The 17,748-nt window shown below is 34.7% G+C and overlaps 1 protein-coding gene across 6 annotated transcripts in view; it reads right to left on the bottom strand.

Annotated features, from left to right (window-relative positions):
• Positions 1–17,748, bottom strand: part of PHF14 (PHD finger protein 14) — a 162,416-nt gene that overhangs the window by 39,587 nt on the left and 105,081 nt on the right. For all 6 annotated transcript variants that reach the window (XR_004495784.1, XR_004495786.1, XR_004495785.1 and 3 more), the window contains exon 17: positions 14,852–14,969. Coding sequence is in view for 3 of the 6 variants with exons in the window: in XM_015618064.3 (XP_015473550.1) it covers positions 14,852–14,969 (118 nt within the window). In the remaining 3 variants the exon portion in view is untranslated. The remainder of the gene's footprint in view (positions 1–14,851; positions 14,970–17,748) is intronic.

Here is a 17,748-nt window from a genome sequence, read left to right as displayed (position 1 = left end):
TTCTTTCAGCTATCCTTTCAATAGCTGCCTTTTCTGACCCCAGAATTCTTTGAACTGTATTAAAAACCATCTCTTAAAATGCTTTAATTAATAAAACCACATTAGAATACAAAAAAGGGAACTGAACTTCTAATTAACACTCAAAACACGAAACTCATCCTGTATGTATTAACTTCTCTGTTACTGTTATGGATTAAAGCTACTGATCACAGATATAGTACAGCTTAAGCTACTGGCAAAAATTTCTATATGAACATGTATATCAGCACCAAGAATTCTTAAAATTTCTTCACTAAAGGGAAAAACCCAATGTCTATCTTTTTTTTTTTTTTTTTTTTTGGTGTATGTGTTAAATGTCCTATGTCTTGCATAATTTGGTAATTATCTGGTGCACCAGAGCAACAGATTTTATATGAATATCCTTTTACAGAATATTAATATACTGGCAAGACTGCTGTACTATGCTATTATCAGTGCATGTAATTCAGTACTATCTCCCTTTTTTTGTCCACACTGTGTTTCCTTCCAATATATTGTTCTGCTATTTTATTATTTTTTTTTACTATTAGATTACAGGCAGATACTATAACCTAAAAAGTTATTTTTGTCCTAATTTTATACTTTACGGAGTTTATAGCTGTTATTTTATTTAGTTCAAAAAGTTTTTTATGACAATACATACATAATTTATTACAGCTGGATTTCATTTTCCCTGTGCCTGTTTGGTGCAGCTCTGTTGTCTCCAACCCTTTTTTCCATCATGAAAAAACACCCAAAATACAAAAAACAAACGAACAAAAGAACAAAAAAATAAAAAAATAAAAAGCCTCAAACCAACCAAAACAAAACCAAAAAACCCCAAACCTCAGGAGCTGCAAAACAAACTCTCAAGCACAGCACAAGCATCTAGAGCCACAGTAAGGGTGGACTCTGATTTTGCTGCTGTCTCTCACATAGGTGATGTGCAGTTCACACACTGTAGGTCTCCGCAATATTAATCTGGTACTCTGGGTACATGTTTACTGTGTAGCTAGCTGTATGTATGTTACATAGTATTGCAATCACTGACTTCAACATATTTACAAAATGACAGGGGCACCTTACACCCAACACTTAAGACTTTCTAAACAGCAGATGTACAAAGTCATCTGGTATCACTCCACTAGTGAGGCTACACTTGGGGTTGCAGTTGTCTCCTTCCTTAAGCAAAGTTTTATTCCTTCAGAAATGATCAGGGCAGATCATAGCATCCATTCATAGTCCCTCCAGAAGAAAGTTTTACCCAGCTGTACTTCTTTTCAAGCCATGTTTAAAATGCTCCAAACTTTCTGAGCTTTTGGATTACAGAGGCAGAGACAACTTGGGAGTAGGGTACAGCAGCAAACTTACTTTCATCTCTTCAAGTCAATAGTGCACATTTGCACAATTTATGGTCAAAATAGTTTGCTTTAGTCCACTTCAGAAGCTTGGAAGAAAGCATACGCAAAATTTGCTCAAAATATTTGGTTAATTCTTAACTTGAATGAGAAGATTGAACACTTGAGAAGATCTCTGCTCCAAAAAGCAGCTGCTTTATTCTAACAAAAATAGAATGTAGCTCAGAAAAGGCTTTTTTTCAAGCACAAAATCTTCAGATATTATGCATCAGCATGCAGAGTGTGTCTGTCAGATGTTGGAACAAAGCTTTAAATTGTACCATCTAACTTAATTCTCAAGACAGGGTCAGCACATTCATAGGGTTGTGGGGGTTTTTTTTCATCTTTGAGAAGTCCTTTAAGTAATATTTATTTAGCTCTTTACATCTTCATCAGCACTGATTCTTGCTTTTCAACTCCTTAAAGTCCAGATTTTCCCCTCATAATGCAAAACAGGATTATAGTAAAATGTGTGATCACCAAAAGAATCACAGAATCGTCAAAGGCTACTTTTTAAATCTAGACTTGTTTTCATCTCTCTCCACTTCCAGAATTTTCTTCCAGTAACAAGAAGAAATAGAAAAAGAAAGGGAATAGAATGGAAATGAATAGAAAAGAAAAGGATTTCTTAGTACATCCTTTTTTGCAGTCTAAGTTTATTACATAAGTTTTATAGCTCTCTGAATTAACTTTACATGGGACCAACCTGTTTTTTTCAGAGGTTTTCTATAAGCACTCTACCCTTCTCCAAGAATAGCTCTCACTATGTCCTCCAAATCCTCCTTTCCACTTTGCTGAAACACTATTTCTTAATTTACCCCATTCTCCGCTGTAAGGGTTTCTGTGTATTTTCCAAGTGGAATTTTCTCATTCTTATTAATGTGTGTGTGCGTACAGCTCTCCTTTTATGCCAAGGGCGCTTCTTGCATTCCCATTGTTTTTGCCATTGTGCTTTTCTCACTCCTGTTCTTCCTATCCCTCTCTTCTTAAAAACTACCATCATTTATTTTCAACTGATAAAGCAGAAAATTAAAACATTAATTCAAAACTATAAAAACATTTTTTAAAGAATAAATTAACAGTAGCTTTCTATAAAAATGTTTCCTACCCACTCCAAGATCTCTCTAATATCTGAATGTGCCAAATTAAAAGAAGTATCTTTTATATCCTTTGAGAAGCTTCAAACAAATATGAGGGACATTTTTTTGTGGGTGCCCTTGATTTATTCATTCATGCTAGTCACTAGAATACTTAAAGAAAATTTCCATTTAACTTTATACTACAGAAATACATACTCTTATTAATTAAAGTAGCCAGCTAGGATATTTTATGCTGGCACACTGAGCTGCACTGACATGACAACGGGATATTTACTAAAAAAGGTAATGAACAGCCCATTTGATACAGTTTAAGATGTAACATTAATCAGCCATCTTTTGCTGAGCTCATAGGAACTCAAAGGTTACAACCACTGCTGCAGCTTTAAAACATCCTCATAAAGGCCTGGAAATTCCTCATTCTTCCCTAATTAAGAACACTGCAAATGGTACAGGGAATGATGAAGCTAAATTCACACAAAATGCCAACTTTACTGCCTCATTCCTAGAAGCATATTTATATTTTCCTGGTGGTGTTTTTTGGTTTTTTTTCTTGAGATTCTATCAGGCAAAATTCCTTTTTGTTTTTCTCATCTGTACTAGAAAACATACAGCAAGTCCCTTACTCTTAAATATGGTTCCTTAACACTGCAGATCAGATATTTTCAGTTAAAAGCATACAGTGCTTATACAAACAGAAAAACAATAAAATTTGATACTCTAGCAATACAGATATGTGTATTAATTTTTAATCTTTTGACCTTGATATGCTATTTTGATCTTGAGATTACTAATGGAAGATTTCCACAAATTATCTTATCAAAATAGGAATAAAACAACTCTTTCAGTAGATGAAACACAATTATACCTTTGATACAGTAAACATTAAGAGTCACTTCATAGCAGGAAACTGTGGTGTGACAGGAGCAGCTCCTCAGAGCAAAGCAGTTGGTGTTGAGGACCAGCCAGCCAGACGCAGAACATGTATTTCAAAGATACAGCTAGTTTGGTCATGAAGACAGCATGCCCATTAGCAGTCAGAATACCTCCTAGGCTTTAGTGCCCCTTGATGGAAACTCACTTTGCAAACTCCTAAAACCATTCCATAATATAAATCAAAGCAGAGCCACTGGTGGCAACTGAGTGATTCTTTTCTAAAAGGCATTCCCACCCTTAACCAAAATGCTAATGTAAATATACACTGAAAAACCTCAGATAAAATCCATCAAAATCAACATACCAGAATGTAGAACTATTTCAACTAGTAACACGATTTTCTAAAATAACAGGCTATTTTAAATACCAGTTTATTCAGAGTTCAGCAGTGTTATCCTGGATTATCAACAGTCCCACTTCCTCCTCCTGAAATTCACTGGAAGCTCTCTGGGATTTAAGACCAGGCCCTACATTTTTCCATTTTAATTTAATAAAAAAAAATAAATCCAAAACAAACAAACAAAAATCCAAAACAAAAACAAACAACAAAAAACAAATTAACAAACCCCCAAACATAAGAGAGATAGACATTCTTTATGCCTTATTTTCAGACAATGGTTTGAATGCCGTCCTAAATTAACTGGTGAACACATTCCATATCACAGGGAAGATCACAGTTTGCTTCCCTCTTCCTCTTCTTAAGAGGGTTCCAAATAATATTCCCAAGGGAATGCCTTGACCATTTTACTAATCCTTAACTGAAGCAGGTTGTTTTGCATGAAGAGATGAGTCAGGGGATAAAATGATTCATTGTCTATTAGCCAGCACATCTATTATCTTCTCACTATTTTACTATTTTTATATAAAGGAGCTTTTCAGTCTCTGTCTATGCTATACCCAGAAAGCACATAAACAATGACAGGTAAATAGCTCATTCAGTGAGAGAATTATTAACAGATTAATAGACTACAGCACTCAAATCACAATCTTTTTATATTTTCTCATAATTACTTTTAAATTTTAAGATTCTTGAAGTTATCATTACACGAAAACAAACATTTTAAAGACCTTCAAGAATCAGCAAGATAAAAAACAAAGTATTTAGAACACCTAAGTTCAGCAATTCCTCTGTCTTGTGCAATACATTCAACTTAAACAAGCAGTGGAGATATTATGCAGTATGAGAACATGGTAAGGCAAATGCATATTAATGTGATAAAAAATATGCTTCTAAATATTAGTACCTCATATGTATCCTTATTTACTGCATGGGACTGGTTACAGATTTAATATTCGTTATGTCAATGACTGCATCAATCTGCTGACACCCTTCTATTTCCAAAAATAAGTATCTGATGTGATGTGATTAACTCACTCGAAGTACACTTGTGGGTACCTTCCGTAAATATTGAGTTATCTTGCTATTTTATTTCCTTTTTGACACTTTTCTTCAGCTATTTATATCACATCTGAAAGGATACCATCTGCCCTTCAGTCTTCATGAGATTAGTAGCTAGAAAGAATCTTGATATCTCCAGATTCCAAGGTTTTCCACATATAAAATCTTTTGGCAATGTTTGTCACAGCTGAAATACACTTAAGACTTTTCAAACACGCACAAAGATGTTTCAAACCACTGAACCAGATAATAAATTTCAACGGTTGCCAAAGCCACATTTACTAAAAAATCTAAGATAAACTTAATTGCTACTAGAATTTAACAATGCACTATACATTTTAACAGTTTTGTGAAAATCTTTTCAAAAGCCATCTTAAAATTCCATGTAATAGTCGTGCACTTTCTTGGTAGAACTGATTGTATTGCTCTTGCAGTTATATTCCCACACAAGCTATCTGCTGAGCCAATTTTAAGAGGATGGAACTTTTCTGCTACAGAATGCTAAAATCCAAGTGATGAGACACTCCTTTGCAGAGAAAGTGGCTGACACAGCACAAACTGGCAATGCCCAGATGTCTTCTGCGAAATGTGATTAAATGTGGCTGGTACTAAGAGAATTTCTGTTTGAGAATGGCAACTGAAGCTCACTTCGACTATCTAACATGATGACGAAAAGCAAATCTTGCCTAGCACTTCATAAAATGGCACTTTTTTTTGTTTCCCCTCCCCCCACCTTTCTCTCTCCTTCTTCAATAGGATTAGATTTTTCCCAGACACCATCAGCAATTTATACTGATGAGTGACACATTACTTCAAGCAACATGTATGGCTATATTTCTTCGAAAGACTTGAAAATAAAATCAACCTTTAGAGTAAACATGAGCATTTAATTGGGTAACTATGATAATGTGTTCAAATCTTATACAGAGACTAACAATTAAAGATCTAATTCTTCTTCTGTCATATAGAACATGATTACAGGTGATGTGCTAAAATAATCTGCAGGGTAATAAAGCTGGACTAATGAGGAATTAAAATATATAATTTTTCTTTAATTACATACCTTCTAGTTCTATGTAAAACATAAGACAAGAAATATACTTCTAGGTTAAGAAATTTATCTCAGAAATCTGGTAGCAAGAGAACAGCACTTTAAAACATAAGGGTGCAACAGGATGCCACCAGCCTCCAGACATACCTTTACACATCAGGATCCCTGTTTATGTCATTGCAAAGCACACACCTTGCAATTTTCTTTTGACTGCTTAATTCTTAATGAATATTCAAATCAAACAAGACTATGCACAATGGAAAAGTGTTGGTTTTTTTTAATACTGCCCTTCTGGAAGCCTATCTCATCTAACCCAAGAATTTAATCAAGACTCAAAAGGTTTAAAAATTCAAGTCAGTTACAAGCTTTTCATTCATACTTTTTCTTCATATATTTCCAAAACCAACACATTCTATTAAGTAAGGAAATAATCTAAATTTCCAAACCAATTATTAACTGAAAGTAATGATGGTCAATTACAATTTATTGCTAAATTTGTTTATGGTTCCACTGTCAGCAAGAAGTCCCTAATTATCAATACCCAAAGAGCTCCTTATTTTAAGAACTCTAGAAATAGGAAGAGAACTGGATTGACAGAGTAGATATGAATGTACATCAGAGCTGAAAGCTATGATGCTTTGGAAGCTACCATGTAACATAATAACTGTGACACATATGTATCTTCCTTTCCTGACTTCACTTGAAAAGGAATGTAAAGTGGAAAAAATTTGCATTAAAGCCAGTATTTCTGTCTCTCTTACATTTCAATATAGCATCTTCAATATGCAAAATTCACTGTCACAATGCTTCCCAATATTGTACGTATCTAGAAATCAATTTCCAAATGCAAGGAAGAGAAAGCCCCGAGTTCTGTAAGGTGCAAGCAATCTTGTTTCCTCTGTCCTTCCTATACACTATTCCTCTTTCAACCTGCTCACATTCTTTGAGAATATGCATATGTGCATGCCAAAGAGGATGTATAAAATCTTCCTGTCGTGGTGTGCTGCTCAGAGCTCAAAAACTGCTTTTGTTTTCTTATTCTCTCACGCTGCATTAGCATAAAACCGCATTTGGTGGCTTTATTTCAATCATGGCACTAGCTGATTTCTGGATTTTTCCCAATTGCAGCTAGCTCCCAGCAGAGATTTCTTGCCACTCAATACTACAGTAGTGGGCAACGTAGGCTGTAATTTCATTTTGTCATGGCTTAGGAAGAGTAAGTCACGATTCAGTAGCAGAGCTATTACCCAGATAAACCATAACTGTAAGCAGATTTTGTTAGAAGCATAACCTAAAGAAGGTACAGAGTAGCAGCAGCATTTTGAACAGCTGCCCATGAAGAGATTTTGCTTCCTTAGCCACTACCTTAGAGTAAGTAATATTTATTATACATAAACTACAGGTTTAGTCATTTAAATATTAGATTGTGTATGTTTAGATTACACACATTAAAAATGTACAACCTCTATGCTGTTCATGACTTGTTTCCAGTATTAATCAGGTACCTCTTAAATGTTCCACTGGCAATTGGACATGGGTGCATATTTTAACCTAAGTGTAGTTAATGACCAAGCTTGTTTCGAATTTCAGCCATTCAGCTTTTTTACTTCAGTAAAATATTTTTCATCACAACAAAGCAAAATGATCAAGACAACTTATGAAAAGCAGGACTACCTCAGTAATAATTTGATTGGTGTGATACAAAGCCTCATGAAAATTAATTTTCTTCATATTTGTATTGTGTTTGTGTGGTGAGGTTTTGGCAGCAGGGCAGGGGCCTGCAGGAATGGCTTCTGTGAGAAGCTGCCAGAAACTTCTACATCTTGATGGAGCCAAAGCCACCTGGCTCCAAGAGGGACCCACTGCTGCTCAAGGCCGGGCCCATCTGCAACAGCAGTGGTGCCTCAAGGATAACGTACTTAAGAAGCAGGGAAAAGCTGCACAACAGCACCTGGAGAAAGGAGTGAGAGGAACAGCAGACACCCAGGTCAGTGCAGAAGGAGGGGCAGGAGGTGCTCCGGCCCAGCAGCCCATGGTGAGCCCATGGTGAGGCAGCTGTGCCCCTGCAGCCCAGGGAGGATCAAAGGGATGCAGAGATCCACCTGCAGCCTGTGGAGGAGACCCACCCTAGGGCAGGTGGATGCCTGAAGAAGGCTGTGATCGTGTGGGAAGCAGTGGGATCCTGTGCTGGAGCAGGCTCCTGGCAGGACTCATGTCCCCATGGAGAGAGGAGCCTGCTCTACAGCAGATGTGTTGGCAGGACTTGTGAACCCACTGGAGCAGTCTGATCCTGAAGGACTGCACCCTGTGGAGAGGGACACAAGCTGGATGGAACAGCTTGTGAAGAACTTCTGCTCTCACACTAAGACAAAGGGCAGTGTGCAAAGTTTCAGCTTTAGAAAAAATTCTATATTGTTGGGGTGTTTATAAAAAAAAAGCAAATGAAGGTAAGCAGCAAGGGATTTCTTCCTTCTGCATAACAAAAAATATGGGGAAGAAAATGAACTTGTAAACCAAAAAATTTTTGCACCAAGTGACAGCAAAATGGCTCTTTTCTTTTTTTTTTCTTTTTTTTTTTTTTTTTTTACAAAAAGGAAGCCTTATTTAAAATTGCAGTGCATATTTAAATCTCAATTTTCTAAGAACGTACCATTGGGAAAACAGACTCTTAGCAGATTTATTTTAACTGCTGTTTTTTGTCAAAGTCTAATGCAAAAAAAGAAAAATTATGTATTTCAATTTGCACTCCTAATTGGTAATTTATTTTTACAATACTTTTTTTGATCTATCCCAGTGTAATCCTTCAAAATCAGGAATTTGGTTTTGTATTTGAAACAACAATAATTCATTTTAAAAAACAGCCCTATATTCCACTTTCTTTAAACATCTGGCTGGTATTAGTTACACTATCATTTTTCAAAGAGACACTTTTTCAGACAATGTTTTTTTCATAGGAAAGACAATGCTATAATGTATTATTAATTTTCTGGTACTTTTTTTTAATACAGTTAATCTGCACCCAAAAAGTATAACCACTAGAAGCTCATGATGAGGGTCTGGCAGTCAGCATAGAGGAAATATTTGAACTGGTAAAACTGATTTTGATGCAGAGAAGAATCAAAATACTAAAAGTAAGCATCTGTTCCACAAATATTTTCCAGTGCTTAACTGTTTTTTTTTGGTTGTTGTTTTGTTTTCATTAAAACCTAAGCCTCCCGCCTAGACAATGAGAATCTTCTGCCAACTAAGTGTATCTGAGTTTTTGGATTAATTTGGAGATTTACAACCAACTAACTTATCCACAATTCATAAATCAAGTCCCAACTTAAGTTAATTTCAAGGCTGATTATTTTTGGAACATTTTATAGTATAAATTATTCATTACATAGATGTACTATACCTGCTTGCCAGAAAATAAGAGGTTGTGCCAACTCATTTTTTTAAAATATCGTACCTGGGAAGCAAATAAAATACACTTGGCAATACTTCAGCCACGTGATATTGACACAAACTGAAATTTCACCCTTTTCTTTGACCATCTTGGTAGTGAAATCCATTTCTGTGCCAAGGTTTGGCACTACTGAAGTTCTTAAAACAGGGTGTAAGTGGTTTAAGGACTTTTGTTACATTTTTCACATGGCCTTCCATATTTGGTTTATTTTCTCTTGTTCAATTTTAAGGAAACCACTCCAGTGACAATGATTTACTGCTCCTCACAAACCTAGGAAGACAACAGTGATTTCAAAATAACCAAATATTATCCAGTTGCTACATTAAAAAATATCTTTCTACATCACACAAGAAACCAAAGTGCTAGTTAAACTCTCCTCAAGAAACTTTAAAATAGACAAATAAACACAAAAATGTTTAACTCTATCATTCTTTATGACCATATCATAACATAGATCATTATATTCAAATGTGTGAAAGACAAATGCAGTTAGTGAATTCTACTATGTCATTTTTCTGTAAACTACCTTAAAATACTCCTAAGTTCTGGCTGCAAAACGTTGCATAGAAACTGAACATCTTTTCCCATTATATTATATATGTTCTGCTTGAAGCAGCAAGCAGATTTATTAGCAGTCCTCTTTTATCTTTTTTCAGCTGCAGTGCTGGTTGCCATGATGGCAGTGCCTTTGTCTCTATGTTCTGTCCTCAAAAGAAAGCACAACAATCTCTGTGATTTAAGGTGGTTAAATGAGGGCCATCCTTTGTCAGAATATGTAATTGAAGCAAGTTTGAATTAATTCAAAATACCTGTATGTATTTTATTTTTTGTGTACTTTTTAAAAATGTACTTTAGATGTAATTGTGTATAACTGCATTGTATTGAACAGCAAAATAAGCACATGTAAAACATATTTAAGGCGTGATTAAGTACTATATTACTACTGCATGCCAACCTCATCTGTTACATTCAAATAGGGTTTTCTTGTGTATGAATACACACTATCTCCCACTTCAGCTCAGAGAATTCAGCATTTCTACAGGTTGGGCCAAGGGATCCAAGTTGGGCAAGAGCAAACAAGGAGGAACAATTACTAAACATTTGAAAATGCTGATTTTTCCTAACACTCACAGCAGCTCTGGGGTGAGACAAAGATAAAATTCAATTTGTTGGTAACAACTCAACTACTTCAAACATAAGGTCGAACTTCCTTTTTTTCCCCGTTTCTGAAATCATCGCTTCAGTTCTCATGGCTTGCAAACCCTGAAGACAGACTTTCTCTTAATTCTCAACCCAAATTAATCCCTTTTAGTGACCCCCAACAGCTAAATCAGAGAAGGCAGGGGTCCTATGAAAGAAAATTAAAAAATCATAGCATGAAGTGATTAAAGGCTGTAAAGCCACACATAGCCAAAAAAGCACTTAAAGCACTGCATGCCACCTCAACTTCAGTATTTCCTAAATTTTGAGAGGTTAACATTAGGACTTTGGGTTCATTGTTTAATTTTTAACACACTTGTGTGAAACTAGATGTGTGAGGAAATGCTTCCCACGTTTGAAGAAAAGTCATAGTGAAAAACAAAAAATTCCATAAACCATAATGAGATGGTCACCTGCACCAACCCAGGAGTAGATCAGACACTTCTGCACTCCTCACAGACCTTCTTGATCACCAACCTTTTTTTTGATTAGAAAAAAATCCATGGACCACAGAAACTGAATTGTGCACTTTTTTCTTTTCATCTGACCAAATTTAAAGGTTTGAAATACATTTTACATATTCAAAAATATTTTAAACTTTAAATATTGTTTCAAATATTACAGTGTCCAAATACATTTGCATATTCGCTGTGTGAAAGTAAAATATACCCAGAGAAATGTTTCTACTTGGCTAATAAGCAAAATCATCCATGATTTATTTTGAACACAAAATGTTTACAAAAATATATTACTTGCCAGAGTTGGTGTTTTGTGCATTTGCAGTTCCAGAAAATATTTCCTGAGGGGTTTAGATGAGAATTCCATGCTGACATATATACTGACAATTTATTTCCACTGAAAAAATGAAGTATAGTAAAGAAATGAAATAAAAAGAAACTAAGCAGAAGTCTAGATGAGGCAGCTGATCCTGCAGCACTCAAATAATGGCCTGGAACAAACACTCTGCAGTGTTTTGCAAAACAGATTATATACAAAGATAAGCAGACAGAAACTTAAGTAGCATGGTCAATGTAACCACCATGATAATATGCTTAAATTCCTCACTGCCTTGGTCCTTGCAAAAGTTCAAAACTGGAGGAGGTATTTCAAACAGTACTTTTTCATTGGAAGGCAATAGAAAGAAGCCCACATCTAATAATAAATAAAGAGATCTCGCAGTAAGATTTTATTGAACATAAATGAAAAAATGGTCAGGCCACATTTATTCCTACTAAATATTACCATGTCATGATATTGAATTATTTGGTTTATGTTCTATTTATCTTTCTTAAATTCAACTAAAACAAGTTGAAACAAGCATCTATATTAAGCCTAAATACCACTAATAAAAACTACCAGGAAAATCATGATTTATAGTGCTGTTTGGCAATCCTGAAAGTGCACTGTAATCCTTTTGCAGGGTGAATGGACAGAGTTACAGAAATGGAGACCTTATAAGTTTATTTCAGCTTTCATGTGATGTAACAAAATCTACAGTGTTTTTGACATGAGAGAGCTTGTCAGACCTTAGTAGTGAGCATCACCCATTCCAGAGAAGTGACAGCAAGTATTACCAGCAGAGAAGCTGTTGCCCTCATGCCCTACAGCAAAGTCACTGTCTGTCTATTATTTGACAGGCAGGGTAATATGGGAATATGCTGCGCTGGTGGAAAAACTGACACAATTGCTGGAGAGTCCTGCGACTAGGATGAGCAAAATGGAAGTAGCATGTCCAATGTTTGTGCTAGATAACAATTTAAATCATATGTTTATTACTGCTAAATTACATGCCTTGTACTGCTGACACCTGCAAGTGCTTGGCAAAATCTGAAAATAAAATAGCATTATTCACTGTCAGCAGAATGCAACTTTTCCTGAAGATCTAAAATTGAATTTCATAATTAGAAGTAAAAACTAACAGCCATTACATGCTCAGCACTATGACCTCTCTTGTCCTTGAAAGAGTGTAATTTACCTACCAATTATTTTCAAGGCCCTGTAGTGCTAATGAACATATATTGTTAGAGAATTTTAAAACATAAGTGCTTTAAACTGGACCAAAACAGATGAACGAAGTCAAAAGAATGAGAACTAAACAACAGTCTCCTTGGCCAAAGCCGAAAATTCAATCCCATTTTGCTGCAATAATCCATACTAGTAACTTCCCTGTGACACATCAAAAATTGGATGCAGTGAGTGACTGAGAGACTGAAATAATCAGTAGCTCAGGCTTGCAATTCATCCACAGGTCAGGCAGAGTGCAGCAAATGACCCAACTTTCTCTTCTTGTTCACTTCTGAGCTCCAAGCACAGATTTGAGAGACCTCCCTCTCTGAGGAAGGGTAGAAAAAGCCTTATCATATAGTATCCTCCTGGCTGTGAAAAATCACAGATATATATAATACACAATCCTAAAGCCATATAGAACAAAGAATTTGAAATTTATGAAATACAAGACAAAGTCCTAATCCTTTAAAAAACAGGTTCACATTATGGCTAAAAGGAGTTTAACTTGATGCCATATTTCTTTTATTTTATTACACTGCATAGTATAAAACAGAAAAAAGCTGCCAAAAAAGGCTTTGGGGAACATACAGGGCAATACAGCTTTATCTGAGAAATTTCTCTGCACAGCTTTCTGGAAAAGCTATGTGAAAATGACTAAACAAAACCACAAGGAGTCCCCATAAGACAATTTTTTCAGTATCTTTCGTATTCATTACGTACTCACTCAAATGCAATTCTAATTGCCTGTACTTGAAAGTGCAAGAGATTTGATTTAAATTTACTCACTAAAAATCTTTGTGAATGAAAATCAGACACAAGAACATTTTTAAAATTCATAATAATCACCAAGACAACACAAAACGTATAATCCTTCTGAAAATTTTTGTTTACTCTTTAAAACATTTCTTTTTTCAACAGACCTTAAAACTAATACATACACACCCTGGAAGAAATGAAGTCATAATCAATTTACCTCATAAAGTAACTAAAAAATTGTATCTGATACAAAGTATACTAATCTCCAGGAAAACACAACTAGAAATTACAAACCCTTGGATTTTTCTGTTTACTTGGAAGTCAAGAATAGAAGAGACATGAGACTTTAACTCATGTTATCAGGACCCCATTTTAGTTTAAGTAGGTGACAGAAATTCAATAACAGTCCTAATTCACTCTTGGAATGTCTATTGCATGTAAGTGGTATTCAAGAAAGACTGCTTGATGTCCAAACTGTAGTGGACAGCTAATTTCCTGTGTCTGTCTCTCTACCTCCTTATAAAAGAACAATTTGATTAATCCTCCAGGGGGAAACTGAATAACATATTTTTGCAATTGGAAATGAACACTAGAAAGCCAAAAAATGATACCACTCCCTGAATGTTCTGTATGTGCCAATCTTAAAAGTAAATGCATGACAGAGTTTAAGTATCCAAGTATGCTGACAAGTAACTTATGAGAACATCTCATCACAGCTGTGTCCCTGTGTATACTGAGGCACTTACTAGGTAAAATAATCTGAGAAATATAAAGGAAGAGGCAGTAACCTGAAAAATCTTGCAGACTTTTAGAATACTCTTTTATTTTTACATGGAGGTATCAGATGCATTTATAAATCCACTCAAGAAATCAATTGAAAAGCATCTTTTCAGAGATTATGGAGATGATAGAAAAGAATGCCAGTGCTAAAGTTTCTGTGCAGCCAAAAAATCAAAATCTTTATTTTCTGAAGTCAGTACTATGAAAGAATAGTATTACTTTCAGTATTATTAAAGAGATAATCCATGTCAAAAATGTAGTTCCAGTTTTACAATGTAATATTTGAACAGGACCTACCTGCCAATCAATATAAGGTATTGATAACCTTCATATTAATTTTCAGGGAAAGAAAAAGGTTTAGCAATTCAAATCACTTTCCTTTGTTTAGAGAATACATGCATTTTCTTTGTCCTTAGAGGTCTGTATTCTGTAGTACTCCTAAAATACTTATTCTTGTATTATATAATATTACCAATGCTGATACAGCATCTGTACTCACACATTTCTCACAGAGAGCACGATGTCAAAAAACAAGAAGTTAACTAGGATAGTAAAGTTTTTTTTACTGATTAAGAATATTTCCATTTTGCATACACTCTGGATTTTTTAATACCTATTTTAAAAAGAACCTGAAATCATTTATTTTATGACCTTCTACCAGAGCAGACGTACGCACAGCATTTCATAAAAAACTTCAGACACTAAGTAAAACTTTTAAAACCAGAATACTTCAGCTATTTTTTGGGTGCCTGAACTTACTTTGGAGGATGTTGAGTCACATTCCTGACAAATCCATCCATAGCCAGTCTGTTTAGGAGACTTTTTCAAGGGAGGGTCTAGACAGCCAAAATGGTAGCAAAGCCTGCATTCATCACATCTGCAAGAGAAAAACAAAATATGTATTTATATTAAATGGTACTTCTGTACTATTTCAGATTGAGCTTCCCTGCAATTCTCAGCAGAAAATATCCTGATCCATTATCATAATAAAGAAAACCAGTTTTCTATAAAGGGTAATTTTAAACAGCCACTTCAAGTAGGTTCTGCTTAATCTGGAATATACTGATGCAGACACTCATATATCACCTTTGTCATCATCTTATATAAATGACAACATTTCAAAGACTTGCAAATTAATGAAAAAAGTGCTTAAATTTTTAGATACTTCAGTGTCATTCACTGCCCCTTTTTTCCCCAAAATTTTAACCTTTTTAGAAACTGATAATATTTATTTTTCATAGTTTTAAGACATTGTTTTGCACATGTAGCTTTTTAAGGAAAGATTTGTGAAAAATTCACCTACATATTAAATAACTCAAGTATAATTTACAGCCATGAATTACATTTTCTACACCAGAACTATGTGGTTGATAAACAAATGTACAAAATATTTTCTCATTCATGCTGAATTTTCTGTAAAGGGCATTAATTTAAAAGGATTTCACTGTGATCTTTCATTTATAAAAGTGCTCTGTGTACACACAACAAACTTATGTTCTTTGATATACCTTTCATTAGTGTTCTGTACTATACATGGTCCACAGAAAAAGCTCATAATATACAGCATAGCTATTGTCAACCTACTTTTAATGTACCACAAATAGATAAAATGCTACAGTAGAACAAGTGTTTCATGAAGGGATTTTTAAATTAGAACAATAATAGGTTCAAAATGAGAGATTTTTTCAAAGTAAATAGTAGAGATTTTCATATACCCTACTGAACTTCTCTTAATTTGCATATCCCCCTGTATTCCTTTGTATGAAAAGGAAAGCTTTTTTCAAATTTACTTTGCAACAGTCTCTTCATTAAGCAGTCTTAAACACTGAATTAAAGCCAATATAAATTATTGAAAAAATAGGAAAGAGTAAATGTTTAAAAATCGAAATTCTTAGAGAAATTCCCCACACTCTCTTTATCTGCTTTCCTGGCCACTCATTTTTTCCTCTACAGTATGTACAAACACAAAAATGTCCAAAAATTGCAGAAATAGCATGGCACAGGCATCACCAGATCACAGACAGAGGGATATAATTTATCAATGAACAGACAGTGCATCACAGGGGATTCAACTAATGGGACATACTGCTGCATTAATAGAACATAATGCTGACTTCTCCAAAAATTAATCTGCAAACAAACAGAAGTAACTGTTTTAGATTATGATTTTTAACCTAAGTAAATACTTTAGTCCTTGCTGCCAAGACTGTGTTTGCCAGGAATCCCAGGTAACACATGAGCACTGGTCAGGGTACAGTATGTACTCTTTTTCCACTAAATAGAAATTAAAAGCAATAATCTGACAATTCACAGGATTCAACACAACTGACATGGTTTTGATACTTTTTTGAATATGAGATATACCAAATTGCAATATATATCCTTAGGATTGCTTAGCAGTGACTAAATCTAACTCCAGGACTCTAACTTAAGCAAACATGTAAAATAGAAAATCATTCTCAGTTTTTAAGGACAGAAGAGTTCTAATGTTGAAATATATTACTTAAAATCAGGAATACATCCAGTTTTATTTCCTGTGAAAGGTGTATTAATATAATAAAAAGGTTGAGAATGGGAGATGGGATGACTCCTAAATCCCAACAGTGTATGTGACCTTCAGCAAAATATTAAGCCTCCTCTGAGCTTCAATGTTCTCATCTGTAAAGGAGCATATTTTTACTAAGCTATTTCTATATCTGGAATCTTATGCATGTCAGGGCTTGCACTTGAGCAGTGCTTATCAGAACTCCATTCATGTAAACTTAAGGATCCTCTTAAGTAACTGAAAATAAAGAAACATACTATTTCTGACTGATTTAGAGTACTTTCAGAGTTTAATCCTAAAATCTGTATGTGATTTAAACAGTGTCAATTTAGATTATTCATTTTTTTATGAAGGTATTGCTCTATATGTTTCTATGTTCAAAAGAAAATTATTCCCCTTTAAAATTACACTTTGGCATCTCTTGCATTTTTACCATTTTGTGTCTAGAATGTGGTACTTCCTGACTGCACTTTTAGCCATGTTTCATCAGAATACGTGGAGGGAATTCGCAAAGCCGTGCTGAAATAACCATGACATTGTGAAATTAAATATGGATCTTGAGGCACCGTTCTAAAGTGCAGTGTTTTTAATATTTATTGTCATTAATTTTTATCACTTCAGACTGTTTAGTTTGGTGGAATAAAAATTGCATTTTCTTGGAATGAGTTAAAAATATCTATATGAAAGTTTTCAGATACTAATAGCTTCTGTCCTCATCTGCACAGCTGAGGAAATGCAAATAAGTATTTTTATATATCAAAACATAAAAAAGCTGCATGGTGATAAAAGTGTAGCTATACCAAGTATTTTTAAATGCTTACTTCCTACTGCTTTTTACTGGAATACGAATTCTGTACTGGAAATCAGAAATTCACTTATTCTTAAGTTCCCAGAGCATGATGCTGGGAAAATGGATGAATGCACCTTGGTTAAAGATGCTCTAGCTGTCTGGCAAACATCGTCTGCTGAGTGACTGGGGACAAAACATGAAGCTTACACACATTACAGTGACAAAAAAAAAAAAAATTGGCATTCTTAATTCCTAATTCCAAAAGTAAACACTGTACCCAAGTTAAAATGGCACTAATAAAACAAGATTAAACCCTCAAGT

The sequence above is a fragment of the Parus major genome, chromosome 2 (assembly GCF_001522545.3).
Source record: "Parus major isolate Abel chromosome 2, Parus_major1.1, whole genome shotgun sequence".
In the NCBI taxonomy this organism is placed as follows: domain Eukaryota; kingdom Metazoa; phylum Chordata; class Aves; order Passeriformes; family Paridae; genus Parus; species Parus major.
The sequence above is the reverse complement of the archived record's forward strand: the minus strand, read 5'-3'. Positions and strand labels throughout refer to the sequence as shown.